Raw genomic sequence first — 21,658 nt, 5'->3', positions numbered from 1 at the left:
AACAGCCATGTTCACTTTTTATTCTACCTTAAGTGATTAGTTTAAAGCAGTGGTTGTCACACTTTAGCTGTAGCAGAATCATGGAATGGGTTTGTAAAAACACAGATTGCTGTCCCATCTCCCCACAGTCTCTGATTCAGCAGGTCTATGGTGGGGTTTGAGAATGTGCGTTTCTAACAATACCCAGGTGATGCTGCTGGTGCTGGGGAACCACACTTTCAGAACCAGTGGTTTAAAAGTGTGATCAGAAATGTAGTAGCTTTTATAAACTTTTACCAATGTCATGCAAAGGTAAAAATATGATATAACTCCTTCCCGCCAAATTGGCAATTATTTTACCTTCTAGATGACTGTGCAAACAATGAGAAAACTCATCTGAACATTTTTCTGTATCTAGCAAAATTTCTATACTTTTTTAAACCAAAATGGTATGTGAATCGCTTGAGGTTTATGCTAAACAATATGTTAATGTTCATGTATTATTTTTTGGGTTTGATTTGTGTTTTATTTAGTTGGGCCAAGAAGAAACAACAGAACATCAAAAAGTGAAATGTCTACACTGTAACAAGGAAATAGATGAGACCCTTAACATTGAAGCAATGGAGCTGGCCAAGCGGCGTCTCCTGTCAGCACAAATAGTTAGTATTTTATTATACGCTTTTTAAATTATTGTCCTATCATTTATATCATTTGCAAATTTTTTTTCCCATTCAGTAGGTTGTCTTTTCGTTTTATCAATGGGCTCCTTTGTTAAGTTTAATTAGGTCCCATTTGTTCATTTTTGCTTTCGTTTCCTTTGCCTTAGGAGACAGATCCCAAAAAATATTGCTACGATTTATGTCAAAGAGTGTTCTGCCTATGTTTTCTTCTAGTTTTGTGGTTTCCAGTCTTACATTTAGGTCTTTAATTTTGAATTTATTTTAGGATGTGATGTGAGAAAATGTAATCTCATTCTCCTACATGTAGCTGTCCAGCTTTCCCAGCACCTCTTATTAAAGAGACTGTCTTTTTCCATTGTAAATTCTTGCCTCCTTTGTCATAGATTAATTGACCATAGGTGCTTGGGTTTATTTCTGGGCTCTCTATCCTGTTCCATTGATCTACATGTCTGTTTTTGTGCCAATACTATACTAAAAAAATTAAATTATTGGCTAAAATTATACTGAAAAGTTTCTCCCTTGCTTAAGACATCTTGGTTATGCTCACCTGCACAGCTTAATAGATTGTTTACAAAGGCAAAGGGAAGTTTGGCATTGTCTTAGGAATCTGCTTGACTGCAAAGACAAAAAAGAAAAGGACAAAAAGAAAAAGAAATCCACTCAAATTAGCTTAAGTAGAAGGTGTGTTTTTTGAGGAACTTGGAATTTCACAGATCCCAATGGCAGGAATTACAGCTGAGCTCTACCACCAGATGCATTATGCAGTCATTTCCATGACACTGCCTATATCTGGACCAAACCAGTTTTTCCTGAAAGAATACCACCAAGTCCACTAGTAACTGCAGGTATAGGTTAGTAGGTTTTCATATCAAATCTTGGGTAAAAATTAAAGAAATTCTGTAGCACAGCAGCATATAGGACTCTGTGAGGAAATGCTAATAGCCCAGTTACCATTTTCTATCCAGGTCAGAGACAGAGTCTTGACCAGTTGCCATGACTCATCCTCTCAACATGTTCATGTTGGGACTTCCTCACTGCCTGTGGAACTGTCATGCATTTCTTAGCTGTTCCATGCATATAGGATTCTGCTTGCTCAGTCTAACTTGGGAAATGGAAGATCTTTAGGGTATGATTATTCCCTCCTCAGAAGTAGTCCTGGCAGACAAGCTGAGTCACAAAGACAGTTTTCCAAGGACCTAAATAACTTCTTTAAACAATTGAGCCAGTGCCATGAAGGGTGAACTTATGCCCATATCATGCTTTGTTCCACCAGCAGATTTTATGAGATCATGTCTTTGAGTCGCTTCCAGATTTTTAATTTATTTCAGGAAAATATAGTATTCAGGAACCCTTAAAATCAATGCAGGAGACTCCATTTTTAGTCTTGCTTTTATTATTAATATGATATGTGACTCAGAACATATTCTTTTTTTTTTTTTTTTTTTTTTTTTGCGGTATGCGGGCCTCTCACTGTTGTGGCCTCCCCCGTTGCGGAGCACAGGCTCCGGACGCGCAGGCTCCGGACGCGCAGGCTCAGCGGCCATGGCTCACGGGCCCAGCCGCTCCGCGGCATATGGGATCCTCCCAGACCGGGGCACGAACCCGTATCCCCTGCATCGGCAGGCGGACTCTCAACCACTTGCGCCACCAGGGAGGCCCCAGAACATATTCTTTTAAGTTGTTATTCTCCCCATCTGTAAAAGGGGAAATTATGCTACCTGAATGACCTCTTAGATTCCTTCCACTCATGATAGCCTGTGTTTTCTGCAATATATACTTCCTGTAACTTTTTGATTTATTGCCTTAAATGGTTTTTTTTCTACTATTATATCTTCATTGATTTTTGTGCTGTGTGTTAGGTCTTAATCCAGAAATCCTATTTTTCAAAATATATTGGATCTCTCTGTTCTATTCTCCAGATCTTCATCTCACCTCATATATTTTTAGCCTTTCTTTGTTCTAGACATATTTTCATGTGTATCTTAGCTGGTTGATTTGATTTCTGCAATCTCAATGCTAATGTTCACTGCTCCCTACAGTATTAATTGGTTATTGCAGTTTTCAAAGCTCTGAGAGTTCTTATTTAAATCTCAGCCAGCTCTTGTTAACGGGAGCAATATCTCCTCCACTACTGTATGTTAGAAGAGGGGGACTTCCCTGGTGGTCCAGTGGTTAAGACTCCACGCTCCCAATGCAGGGGTCCCGGGTTTGATACCTGGTCAGGGAACTAGATCCCGCATGCATGCTGCAACTAAAGATCCCACATGCCACAAGGAAGAACCCACACGTGGCAATGATGATTCTGTGTGTGGCAACTAAGACCCAGAGAAGACAAATAAATAAATTAATTAATTTTAAAAAGAAAGAAGATGAAGCACAGCATGGTAAGACAGTGGCACAAGAGAGCAGCACAACATAATGGGGGAAAAGAGAGGCAGGCTTTAAATTCAGAAAGAACTGAGTTTCCAATGTGATCTTGAGAAAACTGCTCAGCTCCCTGAGGAGCCTCATCTTTCTCATCTATGCAGATTCGTATACCTTCCTCATAAAGCTGTTGCAAGAATTAAATAATTTTCTGTAAAACATAAATTATTATGTTAATTCAATGTATATTAGAGAGTTCAGAGATGGCAGTTATTGTTAGGAATCAACTATTCTCTAAATTCTTCTTACATTTTGGTGTGAAGGATCACTTAAGAGTTAACATTTTTCTAGTATCTAACTGCTTTGTCATTTATGTCGCTAAGCTTTCATGAGCTCCATATGACTTTGAGCTTTCTTATTTCCCCCACAAACTACAGTGCTTATCTTTGAGGATACTGAAAATATTTTAATTTTACATTATTTTGCAAGTATTTTAATGAAGTTTAAGGAGAAAATGATACTCTATTGAATTCCTTTCATTACTGACAAATAACCTTTTGACCTTTCATCCTTAAATCTAGTTCTGCCCCTTTCTAGGATCCCCCAAGAGCAAAACCATGTTTAAATGTCCGTAAATAATTGTGCAGACAGAATGTCTTCTATGGAACCAGGAATCTTTAGTCATATCACACATCCCAATTTAGGAAGTTGATTCTCAACAATGTTCAGCACACAGAAGCCGAGTGGGTTCTCAGTATATGGACTGAATGAATGAATGTCTGTGTTCTGCACCACAGGAGCAGTTCATTTCATGCTGGGAATAGATAGGAGACAAGAGAGTTCTGTGGTCAAAATATTTGGGGAAGTGGAATTAAATAAAGATATAAATCAGAATCTCTTACTGTAGAATTTCTCAGAGTCTTTAATATTCTAATATGCATTATAAACTTTTAAGATGGGGATACTTTGCAACAGTTCCCACACTTATTTGGCCACAGAACTCCACTTATTTTTGAAAACCTAATTAACATCTAGAGGAACCTAGTTTCCTGCATAACCATTTTCATTCCACCCAAAACTCAGACCTACCTTCTGCACTGACCTCATGGTCTGGACTCCATAGAAAAAAAATTTTTTATATATAAAGATACTAGATTATTTGGGGATTTTGACTTCTTTCTCACAGGTTATTTTTCCATAAAGAAAATAATATATTGTCCCTGTTACCCATATTATAGAATGATTTGATTCAACATTTCTTTTAGGCAAGCTACCAGAGACAATACAGGAATGAGACTCTGTCCCAGAGTGCAGTCCAGGTGCTGGTAGGTGCAGCAGGAAGCTTTGGTGAGAAAGGAGAGTAAGTACATTTTCAGGAGAAGGCTTCCATCCTAAGCCACTACATTTAGGAAATTGTGCAAATGAGTTTCTCGCTTTTGTCCGGTAACTTGAGATCATCCAGTGTTATGCGTGCAAGCCACTGCCTGCTCTCCACCCCACAACCAGGTCAAATCACTTGCTTCCAGTTTCCCAAACTTGCTCCACTCATCCACACCTCTGTGCATTTGAACTAGCTGCTGCTTCTGACTGAGATGCTCTTCCCTTTCTCCTTTTGCCCACCCCTGCAAAGCTAAGCTGTGGTAAACCACTCCTCCTTCTAGGCTACACAGATACCTCACTGAGGTCAAAGACTTCCTTAGTCCTTCCAGGCACATCTTCCCAATGCACAACCTTTCCTGATATACTCATAATGATTTCTTTAGATGCAAGCCTCCAGAGTCAGCAATGAGTTCCTCAAAGTCAGCATGATAGGGAGTACCCTCAGATCATCCCCTGTGGAGTGTATGACTGGGAAGAGGGACGAGTTAAACTGCAGTGCAGTTGCGACAGTGACCACCCAAAACCCAGACATACCTTCTTGTTCTAGATCTCACTTCTGGTACCACGGACACCAAAATTTCCTGCTCAAGTTGTCCTAAGCTTATTTCTAGGATTGCTTGGGCCTTTTCCCTCATGGCATGATCTTACAAGCAAACTGGGCCCTTGGTGTGCACCCCTCAAACCTAAGACATGTGCCGGCCTGGTGTCCACTCACATGCACTGTCTTGAGATACAGTGAGAGATAAAGTTGTGTGTGGGAAGAGAAGCGCCAGACACTAGAGCATGCTCTCACTGCAGTGTGCGTTCAGATTTTCAAAGAGCCTAAGAGTTTTAATTTCAAGCCTCGCCATGCAAATCATTATGACATTATCTTTCCATATATGGTGCAAGTCCTCCACCTGCCCTCTTGCTCTAGGACCCTCAAATGCTTAGGGGACCTGAGCGGTGTTAGTGAAGTAGAGGGAGAAGCCTGGGCAGATGTGATCAATTTAAAACAATATGATTCATACTTTAAAGACAGATGCAGTAAGTACAGCAGAAGTTTTTAAATGAATGAACAAATGACATGCTGAAAAGTAGTATCACTGCATTGTCCTGGAGAGGTTAACATATGTAGAATACATATAAAACAGTACCTATATAGAGCAATTCAGCCCACCACCTTGATTTTTCCTCTAAAAACCCACGAAGGCAGAAGCAACATATGCCTCTGAGGACCCAGAGTAAATGGGGTTAAGGTTTGAAAGGACTCGTAGTGGGCAACAAAGGCAAATTTTGAAACATTTATTACATTTTCATTCATACATGCAAGAGATAAATATTGAATACTGATGTGTGCAAAACTATACGCCAGCACTGGGGAATATCAAGATCAGTGAAATGGTGTTCAGATCAGAGAACTTTCTCTTAATTACACTTGTGCTCAGTGCTTGCTGCTTTGTTGTGTTGTTTTGGAGTTGATTTCACCATCTGCTGATCATTCCTATCCATAGCCCCACCTGTTGGGGTAACCTGCAGCAAGAAAACAAGTCTAAAGATAAAAACAGTAGGGGGTTAAATAGAGGTACCAGGACCAGTGCTAAGTGCCTGCGTAATTGCCTAAGAAACAATACTTTGAATATAGCTTATATTTATTGTCTTGTGTCAGACACAGTTTTAAACATATTACCCATTCAATGTCATAAAAATCCTATAAGTGCTATTATTGTCTTTATTTTGCAGGAGGGAAAGTGGGGCACAGAGAGATTAAATAATTTACCCAGGGTTATTTAACTAATGAATTACAGAGCACGGATTCAAAGCTATCCTACCTCACTATCCAGTTAGAGAGATCATACTCTTCTCCTAAATCAGGTCTAAACAGTGAATATGTTGATATAAAATAGGAACTCAGGAGCCTGAAAAACACAGTAATTTGGCCTGTAAAATATCACACACATTGATATCACAGATGTTTAGGATTCATAAGAACTTGTGAAATGATCAAGTCTTAGCTTAGACATTAATTCCTTCAGGAAGGTTCCCTGATTCCCCAAGACTATATTCAACACCCTCCTTTGTGGGTCCAGAGTGTCCTCTTATTGTCTCTGCAGAATGCTTACTACACTTAACTGCAACTGTTGTTTGCATGTTTTACTCCACTAGTTTTCTGGATTCTTGAGGGCGGAGACCAGTATTTATAGTTTACCCCATGCATTTATCAAGCATAAAAGGTGCTCAATCAAATATTTTAAAAGTCAGAAATGAATCAAGTCATATATACATTCATGATTTTCCGTGTAATTACCACATTATTATATTGAATCACAGAGAACGGAATAACCTCCTTCTTTTTAATTATATCAGTATCCCTGTAACAGAGAAATTGCCCAAATTTTAGGGTGAGAACATCATAATCCACAGGAAGAACAAGGTCCACCTTTGTACTTAAGTCACCAATGCCCTTCCATTAAGCTTCATTTTAATGTTGGGCCTCAGATCCAGGGATGGAGCCCCATCCTCCTTCTGATGAAGACAATGTAAGTATCTGGTCAGCAGCAGGTAAGTTCCTCATAAACCAAGGGAATTTGCTGAGCAAGACCAAATCATAACACATAGATCTGAACTGCCTCAACAAAAAACCCAGAAGAAACCTACAGGCAGCTTGGGGCAAATGTCTTTTGGGGGTTTATGAGCACCAACTTCTCCAAGTAACCATTTTTGCTCTTTCACTTCTCCACTTGTATTTTCCCCATAAACTCCCTGATTACTTTCCCAGAAGGTGCAAGAAAAGAGATGGGCGAATGTGTGAGTTGGTCTAGATGCCTCATATATGCTTTCTTATTTAAGTTTCCCAGGCTGACATAAATATTTTTACTTCCATTCTGAGAGCAAACAGGTTAATGAGGTAATTTGTACACTGCCACCCAGATAATGGAGGATCAAACACAAAAACCCACATATATTTGAATCCCAAATATTGGAATCATGGTATGCTTTCTCTCCCTGAAACTTGACTTCTCTATTTTGAACCATTTATCGCCATTTTTTTTTTTACTCTCTGTTTAATGATGAGCCCCACAATCTAACCTCATAATTATATACTCACCTTTATCTACATCTTCATGACTTGGACCTATGCCCATGAAAGTGTCTCATTTCCTGTCGTCACTGACAAAATAGTTTTCCTGCCTCCTGACAATACTGCATTAAACTTATCTCAAAAATTTTAAAGCATGTTTAAAGGTTCTTCTTCTTCTTTTTTTTTTTTTAGATATATGAGTGCTGAGACAATAAAGAATTATTCTGAAAGCAAAACAATTCTTGCCTTTACTAGAAAAGTATTGCTCAATTGGGTGTATAATACGAAAAAGGAAAAAGGGATCCCATCAAGGTAAGTGCTTTTAAACCTTACTAGAAATGCTATTATAATCATTTGAAATTTCCTTTTATTTATTTTTAAAAATTTATATCCTGAATACTTTGTAAAATATTTTGAGGTGGTTTACAACCAAATTACTTATATACATACAAAAAGTTATTTAAAGAAAAAAAGATATAGTGTAATAACTTTTATTATAGAGGTAAATTTCATACAAGATTAAATGTTAACCATTTTTAAGTGTACCATTCAGGGTTATTTAGTATATTCACATTGGGCAACCATCTCCTCTGTCAAATTCCACGGCATTTTCATTGCCTCAAATGTAAATTCAGTGCCCATTAAGCAGTCACTCCCCATTCCCTCTTCCCCCCAGCTCCTGGATAGCACTAGTCTGCTTTCTGTCTCTATGAATTTACCTATTCCAGATGTATTATATAGATAGAATCATACAACATATAGCCTTCGGTTTATGGATTCTTTTTTTTTAACATCTTTATTGGAGTATAATTGCTTTACAATGGTGTGTTAGTTTCTGCTTTATAAAGAAGTGAATCAGCTATACATATACATATATCCCCATATCTCTTCCCTCTTGCATCTCCCTCCCTCCCACCCTCCCTATCCCACCCTGGAAGCAACCTAAGTGTCCAGCGACAGATGAATGGATAAAGAAGATGTGGCACATATATACAATGGAATATTAATCAGCCATAAAAGGAAACGAAATTGAGTTATTTGTAGTGAGGTGGTTGTACCTAGAGTCTGTCATACAGGGTGAAGTAAGTCGGTTTCTGGATTCTTTCACTCAGCATAATGTTTCTTCCACATTGTAGCATGTATCTGTAGCATAAGGTTCATCTACTTTGTAGCATGTATGAATACTTTATTCTTCTTATTGAATACTTTATTTTTCTTATGAATACTTTATTCTTCTTATCTTAAATAAAATACTTTATTTCTTCTTATGGCTGAATAATAGTCCATTGTGCAGACGTGATGTATTTTCTTTATCCATTCATCTGCTGATGGGTATTTGAGTTGTTCTCACCTTTTGGCTATTGTAAACAGTGCTGCTATGAACATTTATGTACATGTATTTGTTTGAATTCCTGCTTTCCATCTTTTGGGTATGCACCTAGGAGTAAAACTGCTGGATCATATGAAAATAAAATTTATTTAATTTAATTAATTAATTTAATTTCTTGAGGAAACACCAAATTGTTTTCCACATATGCTAGATAATTATGAAATCAGGAAATGTGAATCCATCCATTTTATTTTCTTTTTCAAGATTGGTTTAGCTATTCAGGGTTCCTTGCAATTCCATATGAATTTTAGGATTAGCTTGTCTATTTATGCACATAAAAAATGTCATTGAGATTTTCATAGGGATTACATTTAGTTTGTAACTTGCTTTGAGTAGTATTACTGTCTTAAAATATTAAACTTTCTGATTCATGACCATGGGATGTCTTTTCATTTATTTAGATCTTTAATTCCTGTTAGGAATGTCTTATAGTTTTCAGTGTACATGTCTTTGGTAAAATTTAATCTTAAGTATTTTTATGCTATTTCAAATAAAATTGTGCTCCTGATTTCATTTTTGTAGTGTTTATTTCTAATGTATAGAAATACAAGTTATTTCTGTATATTGATCTTGTATCTTGAAGCTTTGCTGAATTCATTTATTAGATCTAGTTGTTTTTTGTGAATTCTCTAGGATTTTCTGTATTTAAGAGCATATCACCTAGGGATAGAGATAAGTTTACTTTTTCCTTTCCAACTGGGATGTCTTTTATTTCTTTTCTTATATTCAAGAGAGGTCTCCCTCTTCTCAATGGGATTATCAGTAAATACCAAATGGATATTTTTGTACTATGGTTCTTTTAAAGCCTTCAATAGTGACTTAGGCCACAACTTTCTGAGTACTTATTTCTGTTGATGTAACAAAGAAGTGGAGATTTGAAAAACTAGGATTTATAATCAATCTACATTTTAGGTTGTCTCTTATATATCATTCATCTCAGAGTAGGTAGTACAGATTCTGGAGTCAGATGGCTTAGTTTAGAATCCTAGTCTTTATCATTTATTAGCTGGATAAGTTTGAAAGGTCTCAGTTTTCTCATTTGTAAAACGGATAAAGTAATAACTATGTCATATTCTGGAGACTGATATATGTAAAGCACTTGGCAAAATAACTGGCACATAGTAGGTACTAGTATGTACTAGTTGGGTTCACCTCTGCCTTCATTATGGGATTGTTGTAAAGATTACATAAATAGTGTGTGTAGAAGCACTTAGTCCAGAGACTAGCACTAAGTAAGCACTTAAATGTTAGCATTTATTATTAAGTGCTAAATAAAAATTGAGTTCTCTAACCAGTGGATGAAGTCACTATCAAAGATGAAAAAACACACAAGGAAACAAATAATCATGAGAGTGAATCAGCAGAAATAACAGCAGCAGATTTATAACCCTAAGACTTCAGTTATTAAAATTATCCAATATGGACTATAGTATTAATGAAATGTTGAAATTAGTAAGTGATGGAATCACAAACATGAACAAGGCCAATCACCAAAAGAAGATTTATATAATGAAAATGAAAAAAATATATAATTTATATATAAATTATATAACATGGAAAATATATATAATAGTTTCTACCACCTTTTCATTGCTTCCAAGGTAATTACCCAGGTCAGGTCTCAACACAGCTGGAGGGGGAAATATAGTGGCTGCTTCAGGAGACTACAACTTGTCAGCTGACGAAATTACAGGACCTGACATCAGCAAATACTAGTAGAACATATAAGAGGATGGATCTTGAGGATATGGGACCAGGGCTGCAACATAAGGCCAGATTGGGGAGAAATTTATTGGCACAGAGGTCTTGTACCTGGTAATTCAGGATTCAACATTCTATCTAGGACACTTGGAGCTGGTGCTATTATATTCCTGAGATGGTTCTTTGAAGCTTGACCAGGCCAATAACCTACAATAAATGAAGTGCAGATGATAAAATTGGAATATTTAACTAGATTTATTATATTAGAATGAAGAACCAACCTCATGATTTTGTTCCTTGTGAAAGAACAGAGGATATTTCCCTTCACCAAGGCAACAGTGAGAAACTCAATGATAGATGTCCTCTGCAGGACATGGTTAACCATCATTACGTCTGCTGTGGAACAGGCCTCTCTAGTATCAAAAGGAAGTAGGAGTGGCAGAAGACAGATGGCAACACTTAAATGTCAGAGGCAAGGTGGGCATACTTTATTTTGTGGACAGCAAACCTGGAGTAGCAGTCAGAGTGTTTGACCTAAGGATGGGTAACAAATATTGAATATTAAAAGACAATATAGACAAACAGTTAACTATGGTATTACTTGACTTTTCTCAAGGTAGAAAGGGAGAGCTGTTGAGCAAAGAGATGAAGTCAATTACTGCAAGACAGCTAAGTCAATTCTCAGAATCAGAGTCCTTGAGAAAGAACTGCAGCACCACAAATATGTAGGATAAATATTTCCTCAATCTTCTCTCAGATGGACATTTAATCATTTTACCAGATTTCCTGTGCATTGGGAAAAGAAAATACTCAGACTCTGTTAGGACTTTGGGTTATGGAATTTAAATGATACTGATACCAAAGGCTTGAAATACTATTGTGTTCCTCAAGTTAAACTGGGAGCTTTTAGGCCAGATAATTTATGGAGTTTCTGACCCAGTCTGTCTCATAGAAGTCCACCAGGTCCACTGTGTGGTTATTTCCCTAAGTCCCTAAGTGTATAATTGGGATGAATATACTTAGTGTCTAGCTGAACACATACATTTTCTTGTTGACCTATATCATAAGAATCATGGCAGAAATGGCCAAGTGACCAAGTGGAACCCTTGGCCAAAATAGTAATAAGAAGCAATATAGCATTCCAGGAGGAGTTTAAAAACTAATGCCAACATTAAAGATTTAAAGACATTGTAAGTAATTCCCATCATATCCCCTTTAATTTATCTATCTGACATAAACAAGTCAGATTATAGTCAATTATCAATTTAAGCAAAAGGTAACCTCAAGTGTAATGCTGTGCCAGATGTGACTTTATTGCTGGAAGAAATTTTAAAAAGCAGTTTGTTCTCTCATCCAAGATGGTGGCATTGAGGCTCCTGAACTCAATTCCTTCCATGGACACACCAAATCTACAGCTAAACATGGATGAGTTCTCCTTGAAAGAAATCCAGAAACAGAGCAACTCCTACACATCAGGCTAATGAGAAAATACCTATTTTGAAACAGGTAGGAAATGCTGAGACACACTTTCACCATAAAACTCACCCCCGGCACAGACATATAATTGGAAGGGAACACAGAGCTCCCAGTCTCTCCCGAGAAGCAAAGGGTTTGAGCCCAATATCTAGCACCCCAACTTTTAAGACTTCACCCTGTGGGATAGGCCCCCAAAATACCTAGTTCTGAAACCTAATGAGGCTTATAACCACAAAATACACAAGACTAGAACAGACAAAGAAACAGTTCTTAATGTGTTCATGAGGATGTTGTCTTCTTGGAAGGAGCTTGTGTAAAATTTGGCACCCTGGCTTTTGTGGCTTCCACACAAAGGACACACCTCTTGATTGCCTGGCTCTAGTGGCCAAGGGGGCTTCTATTTTAGGACCCACAGGACTGTAGCAAACAAAGAAACACTTCTTTTTTTTTTTTTTTTTTTTTTTTTTTTTTGCGGTATGCGGGCCTCTCACTGTTGTGGCCTCCCCCATCGCGGAGCACAGGCTCCGGACGCGCAGGCTCCGGACGCGCAGGCTCAGCGGCCATGGCTCACGGGCCCAGCCGCTACGCGGCATATGGGATCCTCCCAGACCGGGGCACGAACCCGTATCCCCTGCATCGGCAGGCGGACTCTCAACCACTTGCGCCACCAGGGAGGCCCCCAAGAAACACTTCTTAATGGGATACAGCTCCAGGGCTCAGTGCAGATGGAGCAGATAGAAATACCCATCTCCCAGTCTTTCCCTGAAAGAAGTCTATTTGCATACCTCAAAAGCTGCTACCTGAGGAGTCCTGTTTCCAATCAGCTTGCATCTAGGTGATGAATGATACTCTCCACAATGGGACACAAACAGGTCTTGGCACATCCTCAACTACTGGGAGCCACTAAGAGCAAATAAGGCAGCTTGGACAATCACAAAGGTTTGAGAGACAACCAAGAGCTCATGCTAGGCTGAATGATAAGGTTTATCTACACAAGACCAGTCCATCAAAACCAAAAGAGGTGGCTGTTTTATCTAATGTGCAGAAACCAACACAGAGCATGAAGGAAAATGAAGAAACAGAGGAATATGTTCCAAACAAAAGAACAGAATAAAACTCCAGAAACACCTTAATGAAATTTAGATAAGTGATTTATCTCTTAAAGAGATCTGTTATTGTGATTTATCTGTTAGAGAGATCAAAGATGCTCACTAGGGTCAGAAGAAGAATGTATAAACAAAGGGAAAAATTTAACAAAGAGATAAACAATATAAAAATGTCCCAAACAGAAATCACAGAGCTGAAGAATAACTGAGCTGAAACATTCAATAGAGGGGTTTAACAGCAGACTAAATCAAGCAGAAAAAAAAAGATAAGCAATCTCAAAGACAAGGCAGCAGAATTCGTCCAATCTGAGGAGGAAAAAAAAGAATGAAAAAGAGTGACGATAGCTTAAATGACTCATGGGACACCATCAGGTGGACCAGTATTTACATTATAGGGGTGCCAGAAGGAGAAGAGAGAAAGAAAGGGGCAACAAGCTTATTCAAAAAAAAAATAATAATAATAATGGCTGGAAACTTTCTTTACATAGGGAAAGAAACAGACATCCAGATCCAGGAAACTCAGAAATTTCCAAATATGATTAATCCAAAGAGACCCACACCAATACACACTAGGTAATTAAATTGTCAAAATTTAAAGACAAGGAGAGAATATTAAAACCAGCAAGAGAAAAACAATTTGTTATATACAAGGGACACATACGCACCAATAAGACTATCAGCATATTTTTCAGCAGAAACTTTGTAGGTCAGAAGAGAGTAGCATGATACACTCAAAGTACTGAAAGAAAAAAAAAAAGAAAAAACTACCAACCAAGAATTCTCTACCCAGCAAAATTGTTCAGAATTGAAGAAGAGATAATGAGTTTTTCTAGGCAAGCAAAAGCTGAGGAATTCAGCACCCTCAAGACCAGCCTTACAAGAAATGTTAAAATGGACTAAAGTCCCTTTCAAGATAAAATGAACAGGAATTTTTTAATAACAGGAAATCATATCAAAGTATAAATTTCATAAGTAAATAAATATATAGTAAAATTCAGAGTACTCTAATGTTGTAATAATGGTGAGTAAGTCACTTATAAATCTAGTATGACGGTTAAAAGACAGAAATACTAAAAATAACTACAATAATTTGTTAATGGATACACAAGGTAAAAAGATGTAAATTGTAACATCAAAAACATAAAATGGGGCCTCCCTGGTGGCGCAGTGGTTAAGAGTCCGCCTGCCGATGCAGGGGATACGGGTTCGTGCCCCGGTCTGGGAGGATCCCATATGCCGCGGAGCGGCTGGGCCCGTGAGCCATGGCCGCTGGGCCTGCGCATCCGGAGCCTGTGCTCCGCAACGGGAGAGGCCACAACAGTGAGAGGCCCACATACCGCAAAAAGAAAAAAAAAAAAAAAAAACATAAAATGTGGAGAGGAGGAGTAAAAATGTAAAGATTTTAGTATGCATTCAAAGTTAAGTTTATCTTAAAATAGACTGTTATAAATATAAACATGTTTTATGTAAGCCTCATGGTAACTACAAAGCAAAAAACAATAGTAGATACACAAAAGATAAAGAGAAAGGAATCTAAGCATACCACTACTGAAAATCATCAGTAGATAGGTATGGATTTACTATTACCATTTGATAATTGTTTTCTTGCTACTTTATAGTTCTTTGTTCATTTCACATTCTCTTATCTCTTAAATTGATGCAGCCACTGTGGAAAACAGTATGGAGTCTCCTCAAAAAATTAAAAATGGAACTACCACATGATCTAGCAATCCCACTTCTGAGTATATATCCAAAAGAAATAAAAACAAGATATCGAAGAGATATTTGCACTCCCATTTCACAGTAGCATTATTCACAATAGTTAAGATATAAAAAGAACGTAAGCATCCATCAATGGATGAATGGATAGAGAAAATACAATGGAATATTATTCAACCATGAGAAAGAAGGAATTCCTGCATTTGTGACAACATGGTTGGATCTTGAGAGCATTATGCTAAGTATAAGCCAGACTGAGAAAGACAAATACTGCATGGTGTCACTTATATGTTAACTCTAAAAATAAGTCAAATGAAAAAAATGAAATAAAATAATAGATTTTTAAAAGCCAACTCATAGGGACTTCCCTGGTGGTGCAGTGGTTAAGAATCCGTCTGCCAGTGCAGGGGACATGGGTTCAAGCCATGGTCCAGGAAGATCTCACATGGTGTGGAGCAACTAAGCCCATGTGCCACAACTACTGAGCCTGTGTGCTGCAACTACTGAAGCCTGCATGCCTAGACCCCATGCTCCGCAACAAGAGAAGCCACCACAATGAGAAGCCCATGCACCACAACAAAGAGTAACCCCTGCTCACCACAACTAGAGAAAGCCCGTGCACAGCAACAAAGACCCAACACAGCCAAAAATAAATAAATTCATTCATTCATTAAAAAAAAATAGTCAACTCATAGAAACAGAGAGTAGAAACCAGAGCTGAGGGTTTGGGGAAATAGGGATTGGTAAAAGGTTACAAACTTTCAGCTATAAGGTGAATAATGCCTGAAGATCTAATGTAAGACATGGTGACTATAATTGAGAACACTGTACTTTATAACTGAAATTTGCTAGAGAGTAGAACTTAAATGGTCACACCCCCAAAAAAGAGCTATGTGAGGTGATGGATGTGTTAATCAACTAGATGGGGGGAATCCTTTCACAATGTATATGTATATACATTGTATTGTATATATACATGTATATATGATGTACACTTTCAATATCTACAATTTTTATGCCAGTTATACCTCAATATGGCTGAGTTTTTTAAAAAATAGAAAGAAAATAAAAACAGTCTGGGGAGAGGGCTGAGAAGGGCAGAGGCAGTGTTACCATAAACTTAACAAAGCTTAGACTCTATGGCTCCTCCCTCACACTGGCACTGCCTGAGGCCTTGGAGGATTTTTGCAATTTGATGACAGCATCATATATGTATTCATAATTTCATCTTCTTTTCCTTAAAAGGGCTCCAAATTGTAAAAATTTCAGGTCCTGTGTAACACGGATCTACCTCTAAGAATAGCAAAGTAATCCAGCACTCACCCACTCTTCAATCAATAATTGATTAATAATTTCATTTGAGTTTTAGCAATAATAATGCATTATTATACTAGTTGAATAATTTAAAAATAAAATTAAAAATACATTAAGTAAGGCTTCCCTGGTGGCGCAGTGGTTGAGAGTCTGCCTGCCAATGCAGGGGACATGGGTTCGTGCCCCGGTCCGGGAAGATCCCACATGCTGTGGAGTGGCTGGGCCCGTGAGCCATGGCTGCTGAGCCTGCATGTCTGGAGCCTGTGCTCCGCAACGTGAGAGGCCACAGCAGTGAGAGGCCCACGTACCACACACACACACACACACAAAAAAAATAAAATAAAATACATTAAGTAAATCCTCTCACTCACAATTCTACTGTCTAGCATACTCAGCATAAAAATAATTTTTCAGAGCATGTATGTTAATTTAAAGTTTTTAATAAAATGTGACCTAACCTGTTCCACTACCACACATTCTGGGATTTGTTCCAGATTATATGCCTTGACAAGGAAAAATGCTCATGATCCATTGCTAAGAGAAAAGAAAAAAAAACAAAACAGGTTACAGAGCAATATGTATGATATAATTCCTTTTGTATTTATAAATATGACTATATAAACAAAAATATTGGAAAAATGTTCAAACTAGTAATAGTAGCCATCTCTGAGAAGTGGAATTATTAGAAGGTGGGAGAGATTTGCTTTGGTTTTTTTTTAATATTTCCAGTTTGAATTATCCCTGTCTTATGATCTGAAGTATTTCTACTAAAAGTATAAGTAACAATGAATGAGAGGTGAGGAAAGTGAGAAAGAGGGAAAACCAGCCTGAAGACATTTAGCAGAGGAAGAAATTAAAGGAAAGTATATGAAGTAGGATGCCAGAAAGTGTATGGTAGTGATAGCTACTTCTCAGAATTAAGCTGGGCTTTGTAGTTATTGATGATTAGAACAGAACTGAGCATATGTTGAAATTAATTCAGTGTAATTATTTTATCAGATAAAACTATCTTTTTTCTTTTTACAGACATTGCTTTCTTCGTGTATGTCATAAAATAGTATTTACTGATGAATTTGAGTATGTTGGATACCTTGTGATACTAATGAATATGTTTCTTATTATAATTTCTTGGATATCTGTGTTAAACAATATCTATGAGCTTGAATTAACATATGCTAACTACTCTTTTCTTGCATTTTATATCGTGGAGGCACTACTTAAGGTAAGCTAAAATGTGATTTTGTGTGTGTGTTTGTGTGTGTGTGTGTGATATGTCTAACAGGGAGATTTCCTAATTTCATTTTTCAACACTAGCTACAGACAGTTTTCCAAAGGAGTGTATAAAATTCTCCCTCACTCCTCAAACAAATTTATTTTTTAAAGGTGATTTTAGGGTGACAATAGAAAATATTCATACTTTAAGGATTGATTTTGTATTTGCAAATTTTTAATTAGTGTGTGTCAAAGGGATGCAGAGTGAGTTACAAAGGTATTGGCAAAGTTCTTTAACTTAGCAGAGAGGTGAGCACCTGGATATTCATTTTATAATTTTTTTTTTAATGGAAGATTCTTTGTTTCTTTCTTTCTTTCTTTCTTCTTTCTGTCTCCCTCTCTCTCTCTCTCTCTCTCTCTCTCTCTCTCTCTCTCTTTCTTTCTTTCCTTATTTTTGTCTGCTTTGGGTCTTCGTTGCTGCGCGCTGGCTTTCTCTAGTTGTGGTGAGTGGAGGCTACTCTTCGTTGCGGCGTGAGGCCTTCTCATTGCAGTGGCTTCTCTTGTTGCAGAGCACAGGCTCTAGGTGTGCAGGCTTCAGTACTTGTGGCATGTGGGCTCAGTAGTTGTGGCACATGGGCTTAGTTGCTCCATGGCATGTGGGACCTTCCCGGACCAGGGCCTGAACCCGTGTCCCCTGAATTGGCAGGTGGATTCTTAACCACTGCACCACTAGGGAAGTCCCATTTTATTGTTTTTATACTAGATAGATAAACAGATGGATAAGTAGATTGATAGAAATTCATTTATACTTGAAAACATTTCATAATTTGATTTTTTAAATCCAGTATAAAGGTAGCTGTTAAATGATGGAAATGTATTGATGGGTCCACAAACTGATAATAGTATTGTGTCATATGGATCAAGTTGTAATATAAAATATTTTTAGCCAGACGATTTAAATAGAAGAATTATATATGATATTCCAACAAAGTGTATGAAATCTCAAGTTGTTAGTGGAAAATTAAAATGCTACTGCAGAGCTGTGATTGGTGGGGGGAAAGGGAATGGCTTCACATTCAATCACATTGTATGTAATAAATTCCAATTAGTTGGAACGACTATAGGAGGTGTCACCTAATTAAGAAGAAATAAAGCAATTAGGGTTAGGGTTAGTACCAGGGTGAGTGTGAGTAAAGGGTTCCCTAAAATCACTTAATATGTACTATAGTGGAAAGAACACCGAGCTGGGATACAGCAGACTTGGCTCTGGTTTTTGTTTTCTCTGACAAACAGTTAGCTGTTCACCAAGTCACTAAACTTTTCCCAACCTCAGTTTCTTCTTCTATAAGATATCAGGGTTGGCTTAAATGAGAGGAAACGATCCTTCTAGCTCTGTGGTCTTTGTACTTTGCCAAGTTTAAGCTGCTGTCACAACTGTGCATAGCCATAGCTCCTTCAATCAGGCCCACTTAAGAGAGCAGAAGAGGACTGCAGAGACATCGCTACACTTCATAGCTAAGAGGATACTCCCAAATGTGCAATTCTGTTCTTGTCTCTCCCTTCTATTTAACTCAGGATTCATCTTCACTGCCCAGTTTACAAGCTTGCCTTCACTTATTTTCTTTGCTGTCTTTTCTACACAAGTTCAGTTCTGCCCCCTTTGTACTATGCCTATTAAAATATTCATTATGTTAATAACAACAATAATAAATGATCACTAAGGTACCAGGTATCATTACAATTATAACATTTCAAATCCTTAAGTTAACCCTTTAATGTAGATATATACTATGACTTGCATTTTACAGATGAGGGACCTGAGTCTCTGAGAAGCTGTTTAAGTTCACATAGCTAATGATAGTAGAGTTTGGATCCAAACCCTCAAAGTTTGTGTTCTTTCTAATACACAATTCTACCTTAAACTTTCCTTCTTGTATTTTCAAACTTTTCCCAAAACACTCCTCAACCTATTAGAGTAATGGATCTTTTGAAACTTTCTGAGGAAGGGTAATCACTCTTCTATATCTGAGTGCTGGAGGCTTCCATTACCTGAATTTCTAACCATTCTTTAACAACCTTATATTTAACAAACCCCTCTTCCTTTGAAGCCTACACTATCCTTTTATACCAAGCTCTTCCTCTCCTGTGGCTGTATTCTATTGACCTCCAAAAAACTCCTTCACACTTCTGAATACTTGGTATCTGGATAAAGTCTTACTGTTTATACCAGTTCTTTCAAGTTCCTAAGAGAATGATCTAACCTATATTCTGTTTCAATAAGAAGGAAATGAGACATCTACAGTAGCTGAATGGTGCCTTGAGCAGGATCTCGCAAGACTAGGATCTGGTCTTCTGCTCCCTAGATTCAGACACTGAATTTCCTCAGCCCCGCCAAATGTGAACAGACTCAAGGGAAATGACTCTCTACCACTAAACACACAACAGTCTGTTTACAAACAAGGCATGACAGTTTCTTAATTTGTAATCGAGCTTACGCTTTCCCTGGCATAAATATGTCTGTCTCCTACAGTCTCTGAATCATAGTGAGTAGGGGAATCAGGCTGCTAAAAAAGACAAATTAATCAAATATACAAATCTGTATCTTAAGTATAATGATAGAGACCTGCACAGGGTGCTATGGGAAAAAACGGAGTTCCTTACACAGAATAGTAGGTTCAGAGAAGGCAGGCTATTAAGGAAAGGATATGCTTGAGTTGAATTCCGAATAATGAATAGGAGTCAAAGTAGAGAGTATGTGAGTGAACGAAAAGAACAAGGGAAAACTTAGAAGCAACAATGTGACACATACAAGGAACATTATTCCTAATGGCAGGAGCTTAGGGATGGGTTGGTCAGGATGGAGATTGGAGAGATGTTAAATCTGTGTGGAGGATATGGAAAATGAGACAGGAGACACAGACATGAATTAAATAATAAAGGGCCTCATGGGTCAGGCTATCTCAACCACTTCCCTGGCATCAACTACCATTCATAGTCTAATGATTCCCAAACTCATGTCTCCAGCTCAGATTTTATTCCCAGCCTCAGATCATATAGACAACTGATGACTGGATTTCTACAATAAAATACTGTGCAAACATCTCAAACAGTATATTCAAAACAAATGTATCATCTCTAAACCTACTCTTGCTTCAAAATTCCCCTGGAAACCTAATTTCCCAGGTTGGATTCCACAATCATTTTTGACCACTCCTACTCTCTTAGTTATAGTAGGTTTTCAATAAATTTTTTTAAATAAATAAAGAACGAATTAGTAATTTAGTAGGTATTTTGAATATTTTATCTCTTGGAATAGATGTTTCAATATTTTAACCATTTAGTTTCAAGTTGATATGCTCACTTTCTAGTATTTTAGACAAGTAGAATCTTAATGTAGATCAGAGAAAACCTAATGATTAATGTTTCAGTTATTATGGAAAATGGTGTAGTAAAAGCAAAAACAAATAAGATAATACAATTTCTTTTTAAATCGACAGATAGCAGCAATGCAGAAGGAATATTTTTTACATGCCTGGAATCTATTTGAGTTAACAATTCTGTTAATTGGCATCATAGATGTAATGCTTATTGAGACAAATTCTATTAGTTATCATACTTTTGATTTGATTCAAACAGTGGCTTTTATAAAAGTTGTTCGATTTCTTCGCATTCTACGCATTTTGAAGGTAAAGAACTATTAAATCATGCAGTTTCAAACTTCTGACTGCTTCATGAAATATGGACTAAAATCAGTTTACTAGTTTTATGGTTTCCACTTTCTGTTGGGCTGATGTTTATATTTTAGATCCCTTTGACAAATTAAGTTTTATAACAGATTATATTATGAATATCCAAGTTATATTAGAAATTTGTTTAGCACATGAAAGTACAGAAATACCCATCACAGCTTCTCCTTTGAATAGAGAGCACATGAAAACTCCAAAGTAATGTTTATTCTTATGAATACCTGAAATAAATGATGGAAATCAACAAAACAAACCATGTAGCAACAAAGCAAATAGTATACATTCATACAAATTTAGAAACCGAAAAATACACATTTTGTGTTATATAAACTCATAATATTATAAAATCACAGCATCAAAAATGACCTTTGACTGTCTAATTAATGTCTTCCTATAACAAGTATAATGAGTAGTTATTTATTTCTATATGAGTGTGGAGATTATGGAGCATGGACAAGAAAACTTAGGGATCAGCCAACTCTGCTGAAGTTAGGAGACTGTACAAGAGTAACAGATAACCTGGGGACTTA

At 37.3% G+C, this 21,658-nt stretch overlaps 1 protein-coding gene across 1 annotated transcript in view; it reads left to right on the top strand.

Moving 5' to 3' along the window:
* Window positions 1-21,658, top strand: part of SLC9C1 (solute carrier family 9 member C1) — a 138,858-nt gene that overhangs the window by 86,091 nt on the left and 31,109 nt on the right. The window contains exons 14-18 of the mRNA XM_060098810.1: window positions 513-638; window positions 4,289-4,383; window positions 7,657-7,776; window positions 17,197-17,392; window positions 20,880-21,068. Coding sequence (XP_059954793.1) covers window positions 513-638; window positions 4,289-4,383; window positions 7,657-7,776; window positions 17,197-17,392; window positions 20,880-21,068 — 726 coding nt within the window. The remainder of the gene's footprint in view (window positions 1-512; window positions 639-4,288; window positions 4,384-7,656; window positions 7,777-17,196; window positions 17,393-20,879; window positions 21,069-21,658) is intronic.

This window comes from Mesoplodon densirostris, chromosome 5 (assembly GCF_025265405.1).
Source record: "Mesoplodon densirostris isolate mMesDen1 chromosome 5, mMesDen1 primary haplotype, whole genome shotgun sequence".
In the NCBI taxonomy this organism is placed as follows: Eukaryota; Metazoa; Chordata; class Mammalia; order Artiodactyla; family Ziphiidae; genus Mesoplodon; species Mesoplodon densirostris.
This window is presented reverse-complemented; position numbering and strand designations above follow the sequence as displayed.